Source organism: Perca fluviatilis, chromosome 7 (genome assembly GCF_010015445.1).
Source record: "Perca fluviatilis chromosome 7, GENO_Pfluv_1.0, whole genome shotgun sequence".
Taxonomy (NCBI): domain Eukaryota; kingdom Metazoa; phylum Chordata; class Actinopteri; order Perciformes; family Percidae; genus Perca; species Perca fluviatilis.
The window spans coordinates 17,748,280-17,774,769 of record NC_053118.1 but is presented as its reverse complement, the minus strand read 5'-3'; the positions used below and the strand labels follow the sequence as shown (position 1 = coordinate 17,774,769).

General features: G+C 40.4%; 1 protein-coding gene across 1 annotated transcript; it reads right to left on the bottom strand.

Annotated features, from left to right (window-relative positions):
• Nucleotides 1–19,714: 19,714 nt before the first annotated feature.
• Nucleotides 19,715–23,840, bottom strand: paqr7b (progestin and adipoQ receptor family member VII, b). Its single transcript, XM_039804754.1, has 3 exons — nucleotides 23,682–23,840; nucleotides 20,626–21,187; nucleotides 19,715–20,519 (listed from the first exon to the last, which is right to left on the bottom strand). Exons 2-3 carry the CDS (start codon nucleotides 21,179–21,181, stop codon nucleotides 20,122–20,124), a joined length of 954 nt encoding a protein of 317 aa, XP_039660688.1. The 5' UTR covers nucleotides 21,182–21,187; nucleotides 23,682–23,840; the 3' UTR covers nucleotides 19,715–20,121.
• Nucleotides 23,841–26,490: the final 2,650 nt, after the last annotated feature.

Sequence of the window (26,490 nt, the reverse complement as noted above, 5' to 3'; positions counted from 1 at the left end):
TAAAAACACAGACTCCCTCAGGAGGTCCGAGAGGGTAAGAGGATGGTGGAGAGGCTTAAGAAGACATGGCTTAAAAACCAGGTGGCGAGGCTTGGACTTGCGGGTGGGTTGTACTCGAGCACAACAGATGGTTGCAAGTGTTGAATCTTGAGAAACAGATGAAGCATTAAACTCATTAAGCCTGGCTCATGGGTCAGGAGTACCATGCCAAGAATGAGAGAGAACGCCCCCCGAAACTAAGAAATCTGTGGGGGGAAATTATTTCAAATCAGTGGGAGTTACTGAACTTCACTCTGTTACAAGATGTTCCGAACTTTGTGGTTAACCAAGTATCATTCCACAATTTGTTATAAATAACACAATTCAAGTATTGATGTATTCATGCAAGCATTACCATCAAAGTGGCATGTTCATATGTTTTCCCTCTATTTTTCTGACATTTTCTCTGGGGCCTGCACACTAATAACTATGCATTACTATGGCCCAATTTCCCACGCATCATGAAGCTATCACAGAATCATTTGTACTTGCAGGATTCTCCATAGCAATGCCATTTATACTAATCAGAACAGAATGCAAGCTTGATCAGGGTTAATTAAGGCGGCAAAGAGCTCTGTGTTGCCAGGTCTACCAATCATATTTGCAGCGAGCCGTCTGTAAGCTTATGCAATATCAAGCAGCCATGTTGTTTGCACAACTAAAGCAACTCGTAATTGCATGCAAATAAGAATGACCTGGGTTCAAGGTGTGAAGCAACACCACAAGGCTCTCAATGTGAGAACTAAATGCAGCACAACTATGTACTTAAAAGTGTCTTAATGAAGTGACCCATGTTTGTGGAAACTTGTTGAAAACGCCAGAACGACTTTTGCTTCTCAGGACATTCCAAACTTGTATTAAAGTTATATGATTCATGTTTGGAGTCAATCCTGCAATCCCTCCTCTTATCGCCCATGTTTTTATCCCAAGTTCCAAAAACTCTCTTCCTCCAATCCTTCAATCCCGAGTCAGGTCTGATCTGTTGCTCTCCTTTATTCCCTTACCTCCCTCAGCCATCTGTCACAGTAGGGTCCTTGCTGCCAAGCATCTCTTTTAAAAAGCTCATACTGTCTCACACTCAACATTTTAATGGTTAAACTCTTTCGTGTTGTCCTCAATCAGTTCCAAAACATTTGTAGATCCTGAAAATAAAGTAGTCCACACACTTATTCTCATTCTAACATGCACTGGAGTTGACAGCGCTCGTTTTTCACTGTTGTATTCTAATGCTGCTGAAATGTCCACATTTTTCCACAGATGATTGAATCTTAAATGCGGTATATTCAGGTAACTATCATTAATAACTTAAAAATAGTAGAACAGTAGAATATTGCCCTAAAAAACAACAAGTCCTAAAAAGGCAAACACATTAACATATTTTGCTAAAATTGAGTTAAGAATTGTAAATGTAACATAGAAATGTGTAATTTCTATGAAAATAGCTTTTTGAATTTCCAGTAACAGGTGAGCTAACAACCAAGCTAAAGCATGGGCTGTGCAGTTACTGAATGTTGGATTTGTATACAGCTGCAGTAGACTGGCTTGGTCATCTTTGGACTATAGAACCAACTATCGCACATATATATATGTATGTGTGTGTATATGTGTATATATATGTATGTATATATATATATATACACACATACACACACAGACACACACATATATATATATTTATTACATGGCTTGCTTGAATTCTAATGTAGAATGCGGTCTGTTATTTCTTGATAACAGACCGCTGCTAAGGATAACACACCGTTGCCATGCAAAAGCAGAGCGTTGCCATGGACGCAGTTCTGTTCACTCTGGAGGACAGCTATCAATCAATCCGCTGAAAGAAGTCCGGATAATTTAGCCTATCAGCTGTGGCAAAAAGTGGGGAAGCGTGGAGCAACTTCTGTCCTCCAAGCAATGACAGCAGATCTGATGACGTCTGTAAGCTAGTATCTTTCTATACCGTCTATATGAGGGTAGCTACGCAGTAACAGCCCGTTAGGGACAACAAGCTATTCAGATTAGCTTACATTGCAACTTGTTTAACGTTAACTTACAGGTGTGTCAACATACAGCCGGCTCTGCAAAAGGAAACGAGATGAATGAGGACATAACGTCCACATAAATATTCCCAAAGAAGCCATTCACCGTGTCTCACTTCACCGAACAGAAATGTTCAGTTTACTGTAAATTAGAGCAGCCGATAGCCCGCTAGCTCACGCTTCGCGCGCTTCAGCTAATGTTGTGTCAATTCCTGCAGTGATTAAAACAGCAGCTGGGTCATTTGTCCACCGGCGGCACCCCATAAAATATACGCCTTACTACCACGCCCGTGGGTTGGTGTTGAGTAGCTAATAGAGGAGGGTTGCATTACAGAGTTTTGGTTGCTGTGGATGGCAGGTTCCAACCGTGGGGGCCACGGACTATTTTCTCTAGTGGAACCAATACAATGCGTATTTAAATCAATAAACTCCCATTTAAATCTATATTTTGTCAAGTTGTTGGTCAATTTATGATTTGTTTGGTGAAATGAAAACCTTGTATGAGCGGGATAATGTAGGAAGCGAGGTTGTATAGGCGGGTATCCTTCTGAAGGTATTATCTACTCCTTGGGTTGTTTCATTATACTACCTCTCATCCATCGTAATATGCATGGTATACACGCACGTATATAATAATATGTTAATATATATTATTACACACATAATATGCACGTATGATTATATGTTGTATATAATATTATGCACTTTACTATCTTGTATTTACATTTGTGTTGTATATATAATATTATAATATGCTACATATACCCTTTTTTCTGCTATCGGTATATCACTATACCTCTATATACAGTATAGTAGCCTTATATATTAATATAATAGTATATCATATAAACTAATGTGATATACTATTATATGTGGTTATGTATAATAATAATATATCCTATACACTACATGTATTAGTAATATGCAGTATTATGCTACGTATACACTATATGTATACTATACCCTTTTTTTGCCCTCCATATTATTGTATTGTTTTGTTTATTTACTATTGTTACTATTCCTAATATCCACGCCCATGTTAGTTAGTTTATGCCCCCTATATTTAGTTTATATTGCCCATATACACTATGTATCACCGTATCACTGCTGTACACCCTCGCTATGTACTATTATATCTATACACACTATATGCCTATATATGTATATAATACGTATGTACTACGTACTGCTGCTTGTTGCTACACGAGTTGTATATTAATAAATATATGTATCACGCATATATATGTATGTATATGTGTATATGTAATAATGTGTTCATATCGTTGTATATATATATGCACATATGCAGCGTGTAATATATATGCTACCTGTGTATTAATAATAATCTATAATAATATAACACATATATATATAATAATATTGTATATAGCATAATGCTGCTATATACGTTGTACTATATATAGTATATGCTTCCGTATTCATGTTGCTATCGCCTAGTAATAATGTATACGTATGTATATGCATATGATATGTTGTATGTATGTACACATATACTGTAATACTATGCTTATATGGGTTCGTAATATGCATATGCATGTAATATGCTCTGAGTATGTAGTACGTACTGGTATATGTGTTGCGCACGCACGCGGTAGCCGTTGTATGTAATATATACCATATGCGTATGTATAGCATATGCTGTGTGTTATGTATGTATGCACTTATATTTATATAATATACTCCTGTAATAACTTGTATTAATATGCATGTATGTAATACTGTATGTAACTGCTACTAATACCACATATATACTATACTATACCCCCCCTTTATTCTCTTTTTCCCCCTCCCCTCTCTTTTCTTCTTCTTCCCTCTCTCTCTCCCTTTCTCTCTCTCCCCCTCTTTCTCTCTCCCCCCCTTCTCTCTTTCCTCTTCTCTCTCCTCTCCTTTCTCTCTCTTTTTCTCTTTCCTCTTTCTTTTATCTCTCTCCTCTCCTTTCTTCTCTTTCCTCTCTCTTTGTCTCCTATCTCCTCCTTTCCTCTCTCACTACTATATACATAATACATACTCTCCATACATATATGCTTACGTATACTCCATGTCTCTATACTGCATATATATTCAGCTCTTTTCTCCTATTTTCTGTGCTTTTACATATGTCTGTCTGCTGTCTGTCTCCATATATGTCTACTGTCCCTGTCTCCTGTCTCTCCTGTCTGTCTGTTATATACATGTGTCTGTCTGCTGCCTGTGTTTGTGTGTCTGTCTGCTCTGTCTCTGTGTCTGTCTGTGTCTGTGTGTGTTGTGTATGTATGTGTCTGTGTATGTGTGTTGTGCATGCATGCAGCGTATGTGTATGTGTGTATGTGTATGTATGTTGTTGTTATTTTTATGTGGCTTTCGTCTGGGGCTGGTCGTTGGGTGTGTTTGGTCCTTCACGTGGGTTGTTTTGTGCTATTACGTTAGGGGGTGGGCTGGGCTTATTCCTTATGGGTGTTTGGGGGCTTGTTGTCCTTGTGGGTGTTTGGTTTGTTGCCTTCGCTTCAGCTCTGTGTGTTGCCTGTCATGCCTTGTGGGCTGGTGTTCGACATGTGGTAGCCGGTGGTGTGGAGTGTTTATTTCTGTTGGCTTTATGGGGTGGTTTGCTATATGTTTGTACTGTGGTATGGTGTGTTGTTACTTTCCCTCTGCCTTTTGTGTTTTTCCTCATGTAGTGGCTACCACTGGGTTAGTCACGTGTTTGTTGTTTGGCAATAGGGGCAGCACCATATATAGCAATGCATACACGTATGTGATGTATATATATAAGTGCAGCTGCAAGTTCCATATAAGTTGTTGAACCAACTGTCAACTGTAGCGGAGGGAGATGACTCACAAGTGCACGTGGGTGTGTGTGCTGCATTAAACCACAAAGAGTAGCTCTTCACACAGCTTGAAATACATCGTGGTCCCTTTCAAGGGCATATTCTTTTAGAGGACTCTTGAGTTTCCACCAAAATGCAAACCACTGTTACCTTCATTGCATAGGCGTTTATTTCAAGTGAGCATATCATCAATCTTTCATAAAAATCTACAGCCTGATTTATTTTGGACTTTAAAGTGCTGCAATACATTCTTAATAGCACTATAATTAATCTTCAAATTGACTGGAAATAGAATGCAGCCAGGCCTCAATAAGCTAATGTTTCAGCAAGTACAACATTTTGTTTTCCACAGCCCCCCCAAAAACAAATATGAATGAATGTTTCTGGCATATTTTTATCATGTCTAATTAATAATTAGTCCCTCGGCAGCAGGGGCTCCTAAAAGTTATGTCTAAAAAACATGAACTGCATAAAACTGCTGCTTTAGATAACTGTCCAAATTAAAGCTTACAAATTAAGCACAAAATTAACAAGATTAACACAGATTGTATGGGAGACACATTAAATGCCCATCGGGACAGGGCGGGACTGGCCATCTGGCATACTGGGCATTGTCCCGGTGGGCCAACGCACTTTTGGGGGGGGGCGCCAGCCCATAAAGAACTGACAGCAGCCCATTGGTTAATTTTCTTTATTGGCACTGGCCTGACCCAATCAAATCCAGGAACCCGCTACCCCACTCCCGGCCGCGAAATTACGAATCCAGCCCAGTCTCATGCCAGGTCGTTATAGTCACGTTATTGTAATCTATTAAGTCGTGGACAGGTTACGTAAATGCCGTTTTTTTCGTGTGGCGATTACGAAATTGAAAGCAATGCATTTTAATGGGAAGCATATTTCGTGATTCCATAACGAAAGCGAGTAGCGAGTAGTTGATAAGGCGAAAGTCCGCTTAGGGGAGGTTGGTCGTGGTGGTGGATGGGTCATAAAACACAGGACTTTCACGCCGGAGAGCGGGGATCGCGCCCCGCGTGTAGCAGTACCTTTGTCCCGCGTTGACGTTTCCTTACCCCGTTCTTTTTTTTTCCTAACCCCAACCGTCTCGTTATTGTGGCGTTTTATTGTGGCGTTTTACTCGCCGGTTCCGCCGAGTGGGGCGCCGCGGAGTGGCGGCCCGTGCCGTTGTTTTGGCCCCGCGGGCGCGCGCATTTCCCGATCGCGAGTGGCGGCCCGTGCCGTTTTTTTTGGCCGGCGTGTGCGCCTCGTCCCCGATCGCGAGTGGCGGCCCGTGCCGTTGTTTTGCCGGGCGTGTGGCGCTCCGTTTCCGCGATCGCGAAAGTGGCGGCCCGTGCCGTTTTTTTGCCCGCGCGTGGCGCCGCATTTCTCGATCGCGAGTAGCGGCCCGGCCGCTGTTTTTGCGGCGTGTGGCGCCTCATTTCCCCGTAGTCGCGTCCCCCAGAGCAGGTTCGAAAAGCGTGACCTGTACACGTTCAAAAGTCGTTGCATATACACGAAAAAAACGTAAAAATCGTAACCTGTACACGAAATTATGAATCAAAATAACGTGACTATTACACGACCTGGCGTGAGACCGGGTTGTACGAATCCCACTATGGCCACGCCAAGACCCGCCCTACGAAGCAGCTCCATTGGTTGGGGTTAGGCATTTGACCTCAAGTGGTTAAGGTTAGGTTAGCTGATTGGTCAGGGGATAGGATCTGAACAAATGGGGTTACGTTATCTTGCATAAGCATGGACGCCTGGCCAATAAATGCTATTGAAGGGCGGGTCTTGGCGTGGCCATAGTGGGATTCCAGCCCTGAGACACGAGCTGTAATAGTTATGCTTATGCTGGAAGTTTCCACGTTAAAATGGACAAACGACTACCAAAGCGCAAGTGAGGTGCAGAGAAAAAGATTAAGAATATACAGGCGGATGCCTCAAAATGTGACATTTCTGACGTGTTTGGGGCTGTAGTAGCTGCTTCAACATCAGCATTACCTCCTGTAGAGTATAGGAAGGAGGAGAGGTGGCTGGCTATACAAAGAAGCAGAAACAACATCATGACAGGGAAGAAGCCGAGGAGGAGTAGAGTGACCATGACACGGCCATGGGAGTGAGTGAGGAAATTATGGAAGAGAGAGTAGTTGACGATGTGGTAAGGAATAGGCCTAGGCAAATTAACAGGGACTCTCAGGAAGGGAGGCTGTTTGTTTGTTTGTTTGTTTGTTTGTGTGTGTGTGTGTGTGTGTGTGTGTGTGTGTGTGTGTGTGTGTGTGTGTGTGTGTGTGTGTGTGTGTGTGTGTGTGTGTGTGTGTGTGTGTGTGTGTGTGTGTGTGTGTGTGCGCGTCTCACGTCATAACAACAACAAGCAGTTTGGCTGTAGTTAAGTTAGTGGCTGTCAGTTAACCTAACTGCTTAAGCTTACACTTACACATAAAATTAGTGTTGATACAAGCATCAGTGTTCCTTGAATTGCTTAATTAGCTAATGTTATTCAGTAGCATTTGCAAAGCCAAAGGTGCTTTGTGGAATGCCAGTACCATTTTAACTATTGTAGTGTTTAGCTAGCCTATTCTGTCCTTGTTTCACGATCCTATACTATATATGAATCTTACAATAGGTAAAATTAACAGTAAACTGTTTTTAAAAGTTGCTAAGCCAATATTAAGCAAAATAGTAATAATAACCATAATGGCAATACAATATGAAATATAAATAACATTTAAATACAATAAAAGTATATATATAAAAAATCATAACTCTAAGAATGAATTAATTATTTAAGTGTAAGATCAACAGATAAGTCTTGAGACCCCTGTTAAAGGATCCAAAACTATCACATGAACGCAGAACACTAGGCAACTCATATCATAGAATACGAGCATATTTTAAGAGGACTGTCTGCAGGGAATGTGTCTGACCAATCACGGTGGGTGTGGGCCGCCTGGGCCAAAAATGACAGGGAGGATCTTTTTGTCCCAGTTCAGCCCTGCATCAGGCTAGACACTGCCGTACTCCCGCAGAACTATCAGGATAATTGGGATGAGAAGGAAGTTCTTCACCTCCCTCCAGCATTTCTAAAACTCTCTCTAACCAAGTTTAAAAGTACTGCTCCTTCTCATTGGAGAGGCTGGAGGAGAACCTTAATCAGAAACAGTGTGACAGTCCCAGAGTTTTTATCAGCCCTGACCCTCCTCTTTGTGATTTAGTTACTGTGCCGGCACTGTCAGCCCGAGTGCCATCTATCAGCCTGTGTCGATTCACAGAGCCGGGAGCTCCACGCCACAGCGATTGCCTCCACCTATTCCTTGTTTTTCCTCAGACACTTCTATTTAGATTTTGTCAAGATACACTCATCACATTATATGCATTGTTTCAGATTGATGGGCACAGGGGGGGTTCTTTTATTTTTTTTATATATCTTCACAGTCCTTTTGTTAATACTCCCAACACACATCCTCAACAGATAAGAAAAAGGATGTGATACATGCACACAGGGACTCAGAGGTTTGGATTATTGTGGGCCAGTTATTGTTTTGAATGAAGAAGCCAATATGGATGTGTACAATGCCACCTGTGGCTCCCCCTCACTGACTGTTTATGTTTATTTCAGAGAGAGATCACATTTAACTCTCTGATACTGATTTTTCTCTTGAGACAAGTAATGACTTCATATCGCAGTGGTAAAAAATAAACAAAAAAGCCTCAAGTAAGGCTTTGTAATTGCTACAAAATTACCCTGGATTGCAATATGAATATGGTGAAGGTAAGTGGCTGCAGATAAATGATAGGCAATTACTACAAAATGACTCACCCCCTGCTGTCCTGCCTGAGGGTGGCTAGCATATGTAGTTTCCATAAAATTACCAATTATTTCAAGTCACGTTTCTGGCTATGCAAGTCCAATATTCATTCTCCTTAAGCTCTGATTTGTTCTCCTGTGGGAAATAGCTGGCTCTTTAACTGCTTAATGCTCCACTATGTTTAACATCTAGTCTAACTTTGTCTCTGTGCTGGGCAGGTAGCATACAAAGGCTTTATCAGAGATTCAATGTGTTTATTTCCCTAAAAAAAGAAAACGATCCAGAGGTTAAAGAAAAGACATTTTGAAAGAATATGTTTACATTTTTGTCAGAGGCTTATGCTGCCACAATGGAGTCAGATCTACTGATAGGCATTTTGGGCGGCACATTGAATAAGGCCTATAAATGCCAATCACAGGTGGTTTCATTATTCAGCTATACTGCAAAAGTGGAAAAAGGACTCTGAACATCTTTGAGGTGTGGCTTAGAGAACTAAGCAATGTCTTACGCTTGAAAGAGTTGAAGTATTATTTTTAGTATTAAAATAGTATAGGCTATAGTATTATATAAGTTTGGCATCCAATTAAGACATATGGACAATATTGGCCAGTGAATATTTACCAAATGTTCTTATTAGGTGCAAACCTTTTTGTTTATCACTACCGACCCTTCTTTGAACTCTTGATAATCTTTTTGTATAGCTGACAAACAACAAAGTTAACTGGCTATTGAATGTGTGACCCTTTTATGAAAACTAAAATAAATATTTTTTTTAAAAACGATGCGTTTACACCGTAAATCCTTCATCAGACCATATAGAGATCTATATATATATATATATATTTTTGTTGTTGTTCAATTTGTGTTTCTCTGTTCTGTGCATCATCTGATATTACTTGTCACACATTGTGGAATTTGTTTTGTATGTCTGAAGGTGCTAATAAAAAGTTGATCATAAAAAAAAAAAAATCTGTTTGGTGATGAGCTTCACTTGTTATCATCATTACTTTTTATATCATTATTGTAGCCACTACACACACAATTACCCGTACTTTTTTTATTTTGCTGCGACAGCCTTTCCTCCACATTTGGTGCACGTCTCACACAAAATCAGCCTCCCACCGGATGCTCAACTGTTGCTGCATAAGCCGTTTTAGACTGTAGAAAAGGGATCAGAGAGGGTTGCCAGTTTCAAACGGCTCTCAGGTCTTTTGCTCTTTGAAGAAGAGCAAGTCTATTCAGCAACGTTGAGCCAATATACCATATATAGTAGCACCATTTCTCTTTATCATCACTGTACCTCCCCAAAATTCAATTTAACAATTTCTGTACTAATCCTCAATGCGGATGTAATCCCTGAAAAAGTCACACAACAATAACAGCCTATCCAATTGCGTAATCCAAGAATTACACTCAGTTACAACTGAAAACGGAAAATAGATAACTCTGTATATCTACTGTAAGAGCATTGTTCTATATTGCTAAGGACTTTCATCATTCACTTGGAGAAAGAAGTTATTTTAATCGCTCCATCAAAAAACAACTCTTTAACGTTGACTTCCAATACTGAATATTGTAAAGATATTAAAACTGGTGACTGTAAGGAGACTAAAATTGGCTTCTCCTTTTCTATAGCAACGAGCATGAAAAGCTTGTTCAAACACTTCTGTCTGAAAATCGAAACCAGCGCTGCAGGTGCATGGGTAATTGAATAGTGTGTATCAAGGAACAGAGATGAGCAGAGGAAGTATATAGATAGGTCTCAACAAAAGGATCCCGAGCCATCTGGAGTCTTTTGAGAAAACTCATACTGTGGCGGAGGAGGAGGAGGAGGAGGGGACTCTTCACCAGGTGATGGATTTTCAGAATTGGAACATAAAGACTCTTCTGTGAGGCACAATGTGAATAAGTGAATAAAGGAAAAGATACACTGGGTAAGAGGATCAGGGGCTTGACATTTTGACAAGCACATAACCATCAATACTATATTTTTTTCAATATTTGAATCAGCCATATAGATTATGCAAATCCTCTGTCCCAATTCCGTACTACATACTGACTGTATACAGTATGTGCAATATAATCAGTATACTGTTAGATAGGACACAAGAAATCAATGTACTTAACTGTTTTATACGAACAAGAAATTATACAATACTTGTGCCATGTCCATCAAGCTGTAACTTTAGAATGGTACTTCCAAAAAAACAAAATGTATAGCCTACCAAAAGCGTAACAGATATTTTTTTGTTTTACATTTTGGAAATTCTTATTCTTATTCACTTCCTTGCTGAGAGTTAGATGAGAAGATTGATCTCTCTCTGTAGGGTAAATTGACGCTAGAGACAGCAGGTGGTTAGCTTAGCGTAGCTTAGCTTAGCACTACGATGTTACCCTTGGTCTCTCACCAAGGGTAACAAAATCCATCTACCAGCACCTCTAATGCTCATAAATGAGTGAATTGTGTTGAGTGTAAAATAAATTTAAAATATGTGCACAAAGGACAGTTGTTGTTTTTTACAGGGGGTTTATGTGCCTGATTTTTAGCACTAAACAGTTACCAGGCAACCAGCAGAGACTCCAGAAAGTTAATGTTACCGTAAAACCACAACATGTTTTTACACTACGGTTTTGCACATGCAGACACAAACAAGGTGTAATGTGTTAATTAGTGAGTTTTAGGGTTGCTGGGAGGCAGATTTTGTTACCTTTGTAAAGAGACAGACTAGCCGCTTCCAGTCTTTATGCTAAGCTAACCAGTTGCATATGTACCCTACAGACATCTTTTTCATTGTTTCCTACAATAAACAAAATATTCCTTTTTTCCCCAGTTATGAGCAGCATCAGCTGCTTCTTTTGTGTAATGCACTGTGGGAGAGTTACATCGACACACTCAAAACTCAAGCGAGTACCAATAGGCTCGTTCGAGATGAACTGCGCCTCGCCTGTAAAGCGGACGAGAGCAGGCGGCAGCAGCCGGGGGCGGTGACAAAAATCCGCTGTCAAGTCGGACAGTTTCCAGCCGTTTCCAGCAGCCTTCAGGCTGAACAGGAAGTCACAGAAACACTGTGGTCCGATTCCAATTTAATAAAATGTTATCAGACCCATATATCAGCTTGTAAACAGTCTCCAGTTGTTTTAATCATGACAGAGTATCTCCGCCTGGGTCTTGCAGTCGGTGGAGAGCAACTGCGGCGCCTGGCTCTTAAAAACTGCGGCCGCCTTGATCTCATGAGATTATCGTTGCCCACGTGTGCATGACGTCAGAGCAAGTCGGCATCAAGTCAGACACAAATCTAAACGGCATGCATTGGGCGGCGATCGCCGGTGATAGATTCTGCGCACACCTGGCTCATCTCGAACGAGCCTATTATTTTCCTGTGTGAACACAGTATTGATCGGTTCATACTATAGCTTTCAAAAGACATTTAAAAGAAAGGTTTAGCATGGCCGGTTCGCTCAGTTGGTGGGGCGGGCGCACATATGTAGAAGTTTATTCCTCGACGCAGAAGGTCCAGGGTTCGAGTCCGACCTGTGACTGTTTCCTGCATGGTCTTCCCCCCCCCGCTCTCTCCCCTTTCATATCTCAGCTTTCCTATCCATTAAAGGCGGAAATGCCCAAAAATAATCTTTAAAAGACAGAAAAAGGTTTAGGTTATTATTGTGAAGAAATAGTGCTGCAGAAGAATGGAGTACTGGCTGGCATGTCTCCACTTGAAGTGAGCAAAAGGTTATTCAAACAACAACATCCACAAAACATGTATATCTACCCCCCAAGCTGCACTACCACAAGCCTGCTGGGAGTAAAACACAATGTCCAAGCTGCTTAAAGTTTCCCACTTTGTGGTTGTCTAATGTGTTGGGAGTCTGTAACCCTGCTGTATACAGAGAGGTTAAGGGGCAGAAGGAGGGAATTCATTATCCTTGAGCGGCTACAGACTTTGGCGAGAGAGAGAGAGCCCTTCAGATAGGGCATACGTGCTTCCTCCTCACCTCCGCCAGTATCTCTACAACCAGCTCATGATGAATAGGCCCGATCAACGGCGAGCTGATTGGTGAAACAAGTAGCATCGAGGCTACAGCAAAGATGAAGAGGAGGTAAGAAGTGTCTCTGTTGGAACAGACTGAATCTATTACGTTTGTAGAGCTACAGTATATATCAATGCCAGCAAGGACAATGCAATGTTTGTGAGATTATAAAGACGGACGCTGATTATCTCATGATACTTTGTAAGTAGCATTAATTAACAGACTATACAATGAGCCAGTGCCTCATTAACTTAACTACTGATATGCTGGAGCCTCACAAAATGTCTGATTCATCTATCCTGTTATCTATATTACATGCTTCTGTTTCTTTTAGCCGTTATCGGTCTATTGCAGTGTGTTCATCTGCTTAACAATACACAGTATGATGACTGAAACAGAAACACTGCTGTGGGACAGGCAGAATAAACCAAACACTGTTAAGTAGGCCTACCCATTTTAGTTGCTAAATGCGACTCCGGAAAACAATGGCAATCAACACAATGCAGAAAGCTAGCAGAGAGTTGAGTGACAAGTATTGAATAGCCTATAACATACAACGTGTTTCTAATTTCAACCCAATTATAGACATCCAAAAACTACAAAAGGTCAGGTTTCTTTGCTTAGAAATGCAAATCTGTAAATTAGAAGAAGAAGAAAATTTTAAAAAAGTTGTGAAGCTGCCATGGAATGTTTGAAAAATCCGAAACCACTTATATCTGTCTGTTAAATGTAAAACTAGAGCTTGGAAACTGTTAGCTTAGCACAGAGACTGGAAACAGGGGGAAAGCTAGCTTGGCTCTGTCCAAAGTTTAAAAAAATTCTGCCTATGAGCACCTCGTGCTATAAGCGTTTGGACTGTTTAATCTGTACAAAAATCAGAGTGTAAAAAAGAAAAGTTGCAGGTTATGCACTATTTCTTGACTGTGACTTCTTGCCCAACATAAACAATGCAGGTGTTATTTTACACTTCGGTTTTTGTACAAATTAAACAAATCATATGTAATGTGTTGATTTGTGAGCTTTAGAGATGCTGTTGGGTGTATTTTGTTTACATAAGAACCAGTCAAGCTGTTCACCTCCGTTTCCAGTCTTTATGCTATGCTAAGCTAAGCTAAGTCAACTATCTCTGGCTTCAGCTTCATATTTACTGGACAGGTATGAGAGTGGTATCGACCACAAATCATCAAACTCTTGCGAAGAAAACACATTTTCCAAAACTATCTTTTTAAGTCGTCACCAGAGTAACAGTTTTTTTCAAAACCCTACATGATGTTAGGTGAATCGGGTGTATAGACACTAGACAGCATCTGGCTTTTGTTTAGTCAACCAAATAAACATTTTAGAGCTAAAGAACTAAAACATTTCAGTCTTTTCAATACACTTCAAATAGACCATTGTTGTAATGAGAATTACATCTACTGTATCACGTAGAAAATTAGGTTTTTGGGGAAGAAATATGTAAGTCCTTTTGTTTATACATTCACATGCACCGACTCTGTAACATTATTAGTTATGGGTACATTACAGGGACTGGAGGACAGGTATTACATTTTCCATTTTGATTAATTTCTTATTTACAGTCTGATACAGCTTTGTTCAGTTCCTCATGTGATTACATCCCTCATAACACAGTGATTGTCCCAAAGCTTTTCTAGACGTAATAACAAAAGCCAGAGACCATATGAAAATGCCACAATAACAAAGGATGTGGAAACAAAATACCTGGCAGCACAGAAGAGGTTCATCAAACAGAAAAAAAATGATAAATGGAAACAGAAGTTGGCTGTCTGTCACCTGGCAAAAAGGGGAGGTGATGTAATAACTCTGAACAAAGCTGTTCCCTCTAGCAAGTCAACCCTTTAATTACAAAACACGATAGGGACCAAGGCCACCCAATATTACCACAGCAACCTTGATACAAATCGTAAAAGGCAAATGAAGCGTTTAAATAAAATAAAATAAAAAGTGGGGAGGAGCAATAGCTTTGCAGCACAACTTGTAGAGAGAGTGACCAAGACAGAGGGAGAGGAGCGAAGCTGAGAGCGGAGGGACGGTGAGCTGCTCAAGAATGAGGCATATGAAAATTGATGGAGTCTGGGGAAGCAATTGATAGTTAGAGGACAGGAAGCAGGCTGTAAGGCAATCATCACTATCTCTGCCATTTGATTTAGGACCGTCTGAGAGTGTAATACCGCAAATTAATCACATCCAGGGTATAGGTACATCAGGACCCCATTTCTGCCTTTAATTTCAATGATTCTTCTCAATCACGGGAAAATGCACATAAGAGATATTGTATTTGGTGCTTCCACTAACTCACGTGTGTGTGCCTGTGCGTGCGGCGTGCGTGCGTGCGTGCGTGCGTGCGTGCGTGCGTGCGTGCTTGCGTGCGTGCGTGCGAGTGAGTGAGTGAGAGAGGCAGAAGGCAAAGCTTGATGAGACGGTTACCTTATATGAATGCTCCTGACAAATATCAACAAACGGAACAATTCTATGTAAACACACACACACACACACACACACACACACACTCTTAGACTAATGTAGGAACAAAAAAATTAAATACATGTAAATAAAAAGTAAGCATTAACACCCAAGCCACCCCATCCACAAATACAGAACATGCATGCGCTGTGCATACATAAACAATATGCGTGCCACCCACAAGGCTGCAGCGTGAGCAGGATGCCGCACTAACTATTGTTCCTAGAGGACCATCTGCATGAATAACATTAGATTTAATCATGTAATATTATTCTTAGTCTATTAAGCAAATGTTTACAACAATGATTAACTTTTGTTCATTTTCACTGAAGGTTTAATTCAACAAAGGAAATGGCATGTTGTTTAGTAATTCAGGCCACAGAAGGCTTGTAATGAATATTCTGACATGTTACAACAGCAGGGCATCACTATCAATGGCATGCATTTATAAAGAAGAACTGTCTTGATTTACCTGCAAGTTCAATTTAAAGTGCTGTGATACAGTTTATATATATATATATTTGGGCTGCAGATCATTTGTGCCCCCTAATGGAAAGATTCATTCTTGTAAACATTTTTTTTTTTTTTTTTTTTTTAATGGGATTAAAATAAATTAGTTATTGAGCACGCCCAGAAGAACTCCAAATTATGCTACATTTTTATTCTTTCTAGATACAATTTGGGGTTCTTTGCCCAAGAAAAAAAAAAAAAAAGTGCTTATCTATATTTGACTTATGTTCAACCGTACAGAGAAGAATAGCCATCTGGTTTGCATTTTACAAACCAGATACATAATACATGTTTCTACGTGCAGCAGTAAACAGGCCAACAGGGTCAAGTTTGAAACATATAAGCCATCTAATTTAAATATTACCATTTGTTTATCCACTGTAATTCAATGAATAATGTATGCTCATTACTGCTACTGTTGAACTTATTAGACATCTGAAGCCATTTCCTTACAGATTTACAGGATGTTATAAACAGGTTGTTTTTGTTCAACAATCAGAAGGATGACTTTACCAAAAATGTCTCTATAATATCTTTATGTGACTAACGGCTTCTTCGTTATTAAGGCTCTTGTAATTAACAGCAGTCAGTTACTCTAGCAAAACCCTTCAGACAAAACAATATAAATACTGTACATCTTTTGTGTTTTATAGAATACTTTTTTTACCTTAAAATACCTCTTCAGAGTCAGTTTTAACTGAGATGAGACAATCCTCTCAATATGCTATAGGTTTTTCTTTGCGGTCAAACTGCAAGTGTCCTACCGAACAACAAGGCTGCCCTCTGGTGGTTTAAAAAGAATGATTAAAAGACTAATATAAGACATGTCTGAAAAACAGGTCGATTTTAGAGTAGACCTGCCTTTACTGTCTATTATTTATATTTTCCACCTCATAACCTTCCCAGGGCCATTACTCTGTCAGCTGGGTATGAGAATAAAATTAACTGCCTGTTGTACATTTTGGTGACCATATAACATTACTGGTGAGGGTACAGGTTAAAAAAAATATATATCTGCATTCAGAACAGTTGTATTGTCTGCAAAGTGAAAAGACAGGCCAACAAGATCTACGTTCTCCAGTTAAGACATAAACCAATCTTGTATCTTGACGAGTCTTTTGTGTGTTGGGAAGTAAAACTTAAAATGTAAGATTTACAATGACATACGCTTAAAATTAGCCTTCATAAACCCTCAGTCTCACCAAGATTTTAAATGTCAATTCATTTGCTGCATGGACCTGAATGAACAAATGTGAAATACAATCACAGTGAAGCTATTTGCGATCTATGGAAGCAAAGAAAGGCCATAATAATTAAAATCCTACAAGACACTGAAAACCTGCTTGTAAAACCACCACCAGAATACTTAAACCTACATTGTGTAATTTTTTGAGTTGAAACCCCTTTATTCTTTCACAAACATGTACGCATTCATGTGTAATTACTTCCAACAACTAATCAACGTATTCTCGTATGCGTAGAATCTGCCATTCAGAATCCATGACAGCTGCCACGTAGCACCTCCATCTTTAAAATACATTAGCCAAAGAGGGACATACCTCTGCCTTTTGCGCTTTAACACTCCGTGGCACCGTGCCAAATGCCAGGGAGGGGGGAGAAGATTACTCGCGACTGCCGGCAGATTTGAAAGCCTGTTGAAAGTGGAGAATCACACCTATTCTCTAGGACATGTAACGGAGTCGCCAAGGAAGTTAAAAAGAGAATTAAAATGACGTGACAGGCAAAGCGACAAGACCAAAGTTAATATTGGAGTGGCTTTTCCAAGATGGAAAGAGCTCATAAAAGGAGCAAGGATTTTAAAAAGGGACACCGAAGTAGCCTGCGTTCTTCTCAAAAGGTAATTCTGCCTATTTGTGTAAATTTGAAGTTTCATAGTTGCTTGGCTAACTATAGCATGGTTGTGCATAAAGTCGTGATTTCCCTGGCAGACAACTCACGTCATGCAGTTGTAACACAGACAGCTAGAACAGCTGCGTGTAAACGATGGAGATACTAAGAGCTAATTTCGGGTTCGGCCACCGCAAGAGTTAGAACACGCTCAGAATGGGGGGTTGTCATATTCTTTACCCAATGTAGCTTTAAATCTTAAAATTTTGTATACCTTTTTTACAGGTCATTTCAAACCACATAAATTCATACAGATTTTTTTCACCTTAAAATATGTTCTCTCTCTCTCTCTCTCTCTCTCTCTCTCTCTCTAAAATGCCACCAAACAAATCTTAAAAAAAAAAAAGATGTCAATGCTATGAATTCAGTGCCATTTAAACTTTAAACATCCAGCAGTGGTCAAATTTTGAAATTAGGTTTGCAGTTGCTAATGAGAGTCAAATCATTATGGTTTTATTTGCTCACATGGTCCCTGTGGAAAATAAAAAAGGAGAATTTGAAGTTACCGTAACACTTTATTTTCTTAAATACAACAGAATATAAGTACAGCCAGTCACACATATTTTTTTTTTTTTTTTTTTTTTAAGAGGCAGAAGACATCCTGGTCCTTTTCACCCTGCTTTCATAAAAGGGATGAAGGTAAACCTTGGGTGGCATCAGAGGCTACGTTTACACACAAATTCACTTATACAGTAAAGAGTGCTGGCCATATTCCAGTTAAGATCTTAGTCAGGTTTAATTGGCATGCAACTTAGATAATCTGTGACAGAGTATCCATGTTGCGACATACAGTCTATTCAGCAAAAAATACTTTCTGTGTACTATCTTCCTGATTGAACAAATCCAGGTTTACTCCAATACATGTGCAATAAATTATTTATATTTTTTGGCTCATTTAACGGCCACAAACAGGGCTGGTGAGACTCACATGCCTCATTGGACAATTGGATCTCATTAGCCTTTAACGAAGACTTTTGATGAAGTATTACATGTACAAAATTAGCATTGTGCGTGAGAGCCTCAACCGATTCATAACCATGCACAACAAGGGAGGGGTCTTGAACAGGTTCCTCCAGGTTAGGCCTAATTGGAATTTATGACATTTCCAAGAGTCAACACCAAACCAGAATAACCACATTAACAGCACAGACACCTTGCTCCATGCATGTAAACATAGCCAGTGTTGTCAGCTACAGTATATACAGTGAGGATTTCAGGCAGTGCATGATGAGACCAGGTCAGTAAGTCCACAGTTGAAAGGTTCATATTTAGGGGTGTTGAGGTTCAGTCTCACCGGTACAATATTCGCAGTCAGGTCAAGACATCATTTTTAATCAACTTCTGACAGTCTGTCTCTGAATTCATCTCTCAGTAGTACCGTCACTGAAGCAATAACAGATTCATTGGCACATTAAACACCATCATAAAGAGAGAGTGCTATAATGAATATGGATCATTTCTGACATTTAAAGACTTTGTGAGGTAAAAAAAAAAAATCTAAGCAACATCAGTGAGCCATATCTGTGATATTTTTTATAACAAAAGTCATCAAACTAAGAAAAAGAAAAATGGGGTTCGGGACTCTTCGGTGTAACAGTGCAGCAGTATGAAAATTATGTATTCATAGCCATTTAAAGTCTGATAGGCAGCCGGACAACGGACACAAAACATGCTCTGAACAGATGCATCAACAAAGAGACATCCGTAATCTTCCATCCATAGCTCTACCAATAATGAGTGCCAGCCTCATTTTCAACATAATTCACCAGAATGTTAACACCCCCCTCCAAAAAAAACTCCTTTTTAAATAAGGAGGTACAATATTTGGTTTTCAAATTGGGTTCTTAACCTTCCCAGAATATGTTCAAACATTAGTTTGGCACAGTGTAAATGCCTTGACACCCTAAAGAGAGGGGCAGAATCAAGTGTCAGAAACGATATCAAGACCAGCAACTTAACTTGAATTGGTATCTGACTGAAATATACAAAGTGTCATGAGACTGTAAATTGTAAAAACAAAAACAAATGATTGCATGATTTGAAATGCTACAATTTGATTAAGACAGATTATTCTAAATACAATTGGGTAAAAGGCATCTTAAGAAACTCATTTTTCTGCTCACCTTGACAGAGAGCGTATTTCGTGTAGGGTGAAGTAAAACCACATTCTTTTAGACAATGACTAAAACCAGACTAAGAAAAAAAGCAGAGTCTTTGCCGTGTTTAAGTACTACCTGTAGTGCTACAGACAAATGATGAGCTTCCCTTTTCTTCATTGTAAGTAACAAAAACACACCCTTAATCACTTTTTTTTTTTTTTTTTTAAGATCACTGTAGTTTGGCAGATCACATTAAGAAGAAATAAGTCACTATCACAAACTGATAACTTTCATTGACAAAAACATTATTTTTAAATGAATGGTCACTACAGAGTAAAATAAATGACTTTTTATTTATTTTTTTAACACACACTCATGTCAACTCTTACTCCTCCTTCTCGTGCAGAGAGGCACGGACACGATTGCGCACATAAAAAGCAGTGAGAGCACTGCAGCAGGCAGTGAAGATGAAGAGTGCAACGGCATCGTGCGCGAGATCGCCGTGAAGGCGCTCGTAGAAGGGACGGCGCTCTGTGAAGTCTATTTTCAGCGCTTCGATCTGCATCAGGGTGCACACCACAACGAATATGTGAAAGATCTGGTGGCCCTGCCCGATGAAGTCACACCTCCCAGGGAACAAACTCTCTGGGTGAGGGCAGCAGAAGAAATAGGCGCTGATAAGAAAAAAGACCATGTGGTAGAAATGGTACGTCACAACTGGGTCTGACCCCCCCCCCCCCCGGCGGGGGAGCGGGGGCCCCCCCCCCCCCGCCCCGACCCCAACCCCCCACCAACCCCCCCCCCCCCGCCCACCCCGGGGGGGGGCCGGCGGCCCCCCCCCCCCGCCCCACCCCCCCCCGGGGGGGGGGCCGGCGGGCCCCCCTCTGGTAGGACAAAAGCTTAGATAGGTAAAAGAGCCCTTGCACTCTAGTGTGCCACTCTTTCTCTATGGCGTAGTAGTAGTGTGCCAGGGCACTGCCATACTGGTAGACAGCCACCCCAACATAGTCGAGGAAGTAGAAGCTGTAGAAGGAGAGCTCGGACTTGGCAGAGAGCAGATGAGCGAGAGCGCTGAAGGAGAGGTAGGTGAAGGCTGCCAGGAGGACAATGAAGAGGGGCTGGGCGTGAGGGTCTCGCAAAAAATCCACCGTCTCCGAGATCTCCTGCCACTTCACCAAGATGATGAGGGCGGCCAGCAGGTGGGTCCACACATTGAGGGACTCATTGTGCCTTTGGAAGAGGGTGAGGAAGTAGTAGCGCCAGCTTTGGTCTGGCTGTCTGTAGCCGGTGAGGATATGACGCTCGCGGAAAACCCAGGGAACGTCGGATATCTTCACAGTGCAAGGCAGCGTGGGGAAGGCCGACTCCAGCAGCTGAGGGATCTGACGCAGCTGCTGCGCGTTGATAAACAGGCGACCGATCTGCTCCATCACCACCGTCGCCATGGCAAACTGGAAGCCAGAGGGGTGGAAACAATGAGCGAACAGTCAGTTAGTCTCTATCTGTCTGGCTTTGAGCTACTGTCGTCTCCAGGTCTGTTTGTGTGCATCTGCACTTGTAGTTACTGTGTGTGTGTGTGTGTGTGTGTGTGTGTGTGTGTGTGTGTGTGTGTGTGTGTGTGTGTGTGTGTGTGTGTGTGTGTGTGTGTGTGTGTTCCTGCAATACTATCACAAAGCAAAGAGGAGTGCATTAGTAGTTTGGTCAATGAACAGAAATAAAAATGGAAATAATAAACAGTCAATGAATCATTTACTCAATTATCACGCAAAAAACGTCGGATTCCGGATTTTGTAAGTTCTAAACGGAATATCTTTTGCTTTGTACGGTTGTTCAAACAAAACATAATTTGAAGGAGTCACCTGTGGCTCTGGGAAATTGTAGCAGGCATTTGTGCAGTTTTCTTACATTTTATAGACCAAATGATTAATCCAAAAACGTAATCAATACATTAACTGATCATAAAAAATAATCATTAGTTGCAACCCTAAATCAAGCTTAATAAAAACTTCTGGTCAAATGGATGGGAACGGGATGCCCGACATCACCACCTTTTTAAGTTGTTATGGCTGTGGTTAGAAACCGTATGTCTTTTGGTTGGATGGTTGGTGCTGGGCAGGTGGTGTACAGTGGGCTTATTGCTGAAAAGCTGGAAAGCTTGATGAGAGTGGAGGTATGGGCCAGAAAACCAGAACAATAAACCATAGACTAAAAAGGCTCTTATAGAGATTAATTGCCGTGTTGAGTGATAATCCTGTTTGTTTGACACTGACGGCGACCCCATTCACAGGAGTCATTTTGGTCCATTGTTAATAACCAAAAATGCTGATAAGTGAATCTTTGACTGTTTTCATTTGAATGAGTGAATTACCCTGATGTTTTGATTATTCATACATCATGGATTCTTCTCAAATTGTAGGATATACCTTTCACAGTAACCCCCTTTCACACATACAGCCTTTCCCTGAAATGTGCAGGGGCATTTGATGCATGTGGTCATGTGTGACTGGGAGCAGGGGTCGATATTGAGGTGACAGTAGTTGTGGTGCTTCGTTTCTGTTTTTTTCGACTGACCGTCTGTGTCTCTGATTGTGTCCCCAAGCCTTTAGCTGCTTTACAACATGATGCATCTCTTTGAAAGACTGTTGCACACTACAGGACACTCAGGTGCAATAAAGCTCTGACCTTAGCTGCCCTTATAGTCATAAATTCTGCCTATGATCTGATTTCAAATGGGAAATTACTTCCTGAAGACTGTAGCACTCAACACAGAGTCAATATTTCAAACAGCGTCTATGTTTAAGAGGTTTAGGAAGGATTTGAAAACATTTCTTAATACAAAAGAGAGTGGGTGGTAATGCTATAAAAATGTATAGGCCCAATATATATATATATATATATATATATATATATATATATATATATATATATATTCTTTTTTTTTTTTTTTTTAATGGCTAATTCCTTTTAAGAAACACAACAAGATATGTTGAATTTATCATATTATAAATGGTAGAAGACAGTTGACAAAAGGTCCGACTTGTGCTTCCAACACCATTTTCACTCAAAGAGTTGCAAAATTATCATAGCACTGCAAAATGAACTGCAAAATGACTCGGACCTGACCTGTGGATGATTTGGAAACAGAAAATTGTGTTTGTTGTACAAATATAATGTTGTACAAATATAATTTTCTGTTTAGTAATATGAACTGTACACGCTGTAGGCTACTGATTGTCTTCAGGGCTATAACCAATATGAGAGCAGTATGCACATATACTGGGACCAGGGTTAAAATCAGTTAGCCTGCACATATTGATTGGATTGTGCCCACTTCAGATCTTTCTGGGTTCAAGCACTACACTTCCCAGAGATGTTGGGAAGGCAGAGACAGTAGCCTTTACAGAGATCACGCTGTGTGGGATGAACACAGGCCGAGATTCAGGAGGAAAGGCGTGGATGGAATGGGAAGAGATTACGTAACATAACCAGTTTTGACGTCCACACCCTCCGCTTCTAGCAAGGGTTGCCATCCTTTCAAATATTTATGGGTGAAGACAAATGCTCGACAATAATAACGAAGGATGTTTCATATTGTATGTATTAAAGCCCAGGCCTATATGGGCCTGTTGCAGCGAATTCCCACAAACAAATCCGCACCTGATAGACATGTCTGTTGAAATTTGAGATCCAGTGTCGGAAATTAATTTGAATTCACCTTTCCTCCGAGCCTGGAGGGCTGCTTCGATTCGCCGTGTGCATCACAAACCGGTGCCGTGTGCTGTTTAGTGTTGAATTAAGAAAATATCGCCGCACATTCATGAAAACGGACTGGCGTTCGAGGAAAATCTGAACGTATTTCACGCCATGCCACTTTAACATTTCACCGGGAAAAAAAATGCATGGTTTTTAGAAATGAAATTAATCAAACTAATAAAGCGGACATACCTGTAGCTGGTAGAATCAATCCAAATCCTTGAGTTTAGCAGTCGAAGAATGGTTTGGATAACATTGTTTGAAGGGGTGAACGGAGAAAGGATGACCGTGACGGGAGCAGCGCCTGGCGGCTCTCACCGCGTAGCTGCTGGGAGGATACATGGCTGCTTGACGAGCGGGTCTTCTAGCCAATCAGAAAACGCGGTGCTGCTCTTTCCTGCGGTCGCGCACATTGTTTTGACCAATGGCAGCTGCCGCGTGGCCGATCAGCCCACCCCCGCTCTTCACTGGAATTCTTCCACTGTCATCTGAATGTATGGCACTCCCATGAGGCATTTCTCTCATATAGGACCTCTTTATATCATGGATGTACAATAAGACCGCTTTATATACAGTCTACGATAAGGACCCGTTGGTTATCTTATAGTTGACTTGAATTATCAAACATGTATAGCTATAGCCGACCTTTTTAGAAGTCATGTAATGTTTCTAGTCATACTCAACTATATTAATAGCCTACTATACGATAGCCTTATTTTTGAATACATATTTAAATAAGTTTACTTTATATAGGCCTGCTGCTTTTTCTTGAATCGATTAATGCCATTAGGTGTTATTCTAGACTCAAACATGACACATTCCTGCTTCCATCTTTGCACATATGTCCATGTGGAAGAAGTACTCAGATCCTTTACTTAAAGTAGAAATAACAAAGTCTGAAACGCCTAAATAGAAGTAAAAGTCCTGAATTCAAAATGTATGATCAGCAAAATATACTCAATGTAAGTAAAAGTAGTAGGCTACCTACTCATAATGCAAAATGGCATATTACAGAACATTATATTGTTCTGTTTTTATCATTGACAAATACATGTAAGAGTACTATTAGTACTACTATAGTACTGAATCATATCATATAAGAAAATCAAACATTTTGTAATGTAAATAGTAACTGAGTGTCAACAAAGTGTCAAATAAAAGTAGTGGAATAAAGAATACAATATTTTCCCCTGAAATGTGGAGTAGAAGTATAGAGTAGCATTAAATAGAAATACTCAAGTAAAGTAGCCCATGTCAAAAGTGTGCCTAAGTACAGCACTTGTAGCACAAATGTAGGCTACTTAGTTACATTCCACCATTGCATGTCTCACCTGCATAGATGACAGTGTGTCTATGAAAACAAAAATGTCAAATGGATTTCAAAGGTTGAAGGGGATTCCAAATGTTGCATATAAGTATTCCTTTACCTGCATCATTTATACAAAAACCCTTGAGAAGTAACTGGGATGTAAAGCCTGTAGAAAATGAATTGTGAATTGAACACTTACTTATTGACTTAAATGAACTATACAAATTGAAAGTCCCTATACTCAAATAAGGGTCAGATAGTACCTCATGCTTGGTATTGAAACAAAGAAGCATGCTATCATGTTCAACAACTTTGCTCTGTCAGTGTTTTGGCTTCTAAGTTAACATCCAAATTACAGTGATGACCGACTGGATCTCATTTAGTTATCAAAACAAGCATGCATGCTTAACTTGTGTGGTCAAATCAGTTTTATGGCCTCTGCCTTTCCCTTGTGTAGCGTTCAGTTACAAAGTTTCCTTTGTTAGACTCAGTGTTTCTTGAAAGATCTGCATTGTTCCCTGATTCAAACCACCCTGTAGTGTATATTCCCACCAAGAGAGATGGATTCAGGGTACGTCTACGATAACATTGAATATGTTTTGGCCTCCTGGGTATTTATCATAGACCGTATAAATGCATTCATCCCCTCTAGGATGATCGGTCTTAACCTGAGGCAGGGCCAACTTCAGAGAGCGAGTTTCAATGAAAGCTCAGAGCATGATTCTTATTATGGAATAGAGCTAAATTGATGCCGATAATACCTGGGTGAAGCCAGGAAAAGTCATGATCATGAGCAAGATTCCAAAAATCCAGCACAGGCTAAGAAAGAGATCTTGGAGTCGAGCCAGCCATTGTCTCCTGTGTTGTTGCTAAAGGAACACCGCACTATGGGACAAGCAGCTTTCTGGGCTGACGAGTCCAGCAGTTTCTTCCCAACACATGACAAAGACGGGATTGTGCAGAACTGTGTGTTTGTGTTTGTGTGTGTGCATAGCAATACAGACTCAGTCCAACCTCCACATCCAACTACTGTATGTGTAGATTATAGGATACGCTTCTACGAACATTGTTATACTGTGAGCACAAAGTATTCAATCGCCAAGAAACTTGTAAAACAATCTTTTGTCAGTTGGTCAATTTGTATTTCTTATTGATGTTAGCTGAGGAAAAACACTGATCCATGAGTGCAGCTGTGTGTGACTTACTATCTATGTCCAAACATTTCCGAGCATTTTACATTGCACTTAATGAGCCTAGCTCAATTATCAGTATCTTTTAAATGACGCTGGAGTTCAACCACATCTAAATCCTGAGACCATAATGACAATATAAACAGACAATATCATATTAGTGCCTAGTCAAATGTATTAGCTAATTAAATACATATTTTTCTAATATCCAACTTACTTTACAGTCTAGAAATGACAGTAATCAAACAGGTTGTGCAGCTTTTAGAAAAATCGCTGAGCACCTACACCCACACACACAACGGCTGTGTACTCAACAATGAACAAATGCCACTTGGCACTGAGTAGTCACTGAGAGACATTTACAACATGGGTGGCAGGCTGGACACTGACTGCAAGTCTGTGCAAGATGCAAGCAAGTGTAAAGACACCTTTATTACCAAGATTTCTGACTTACACAAAACTTTGCAGTTCATGTGGCATGCAGGTGCCTCACATCTGTCTG

What these genes read in the sequence shown, in the direction of transcription:
- paqr7b (XM_039804754.1), bottom strand. Translation starts at nt 21,181, where the DNA reads ATGGCGACGGTGGTGATGGAGCAGATCGGTCGCCTGTTTATCAACGCG. An exon ending in CCTATCTAAGCTTTTGTCCT is followed by an intron (nt 20,520 to 20,625) that starts ACCAGAGGGGGG and finishes GTTGGTGGGGGG; the next exon opens with TTGGGGTCGGGGCGGGGGGG.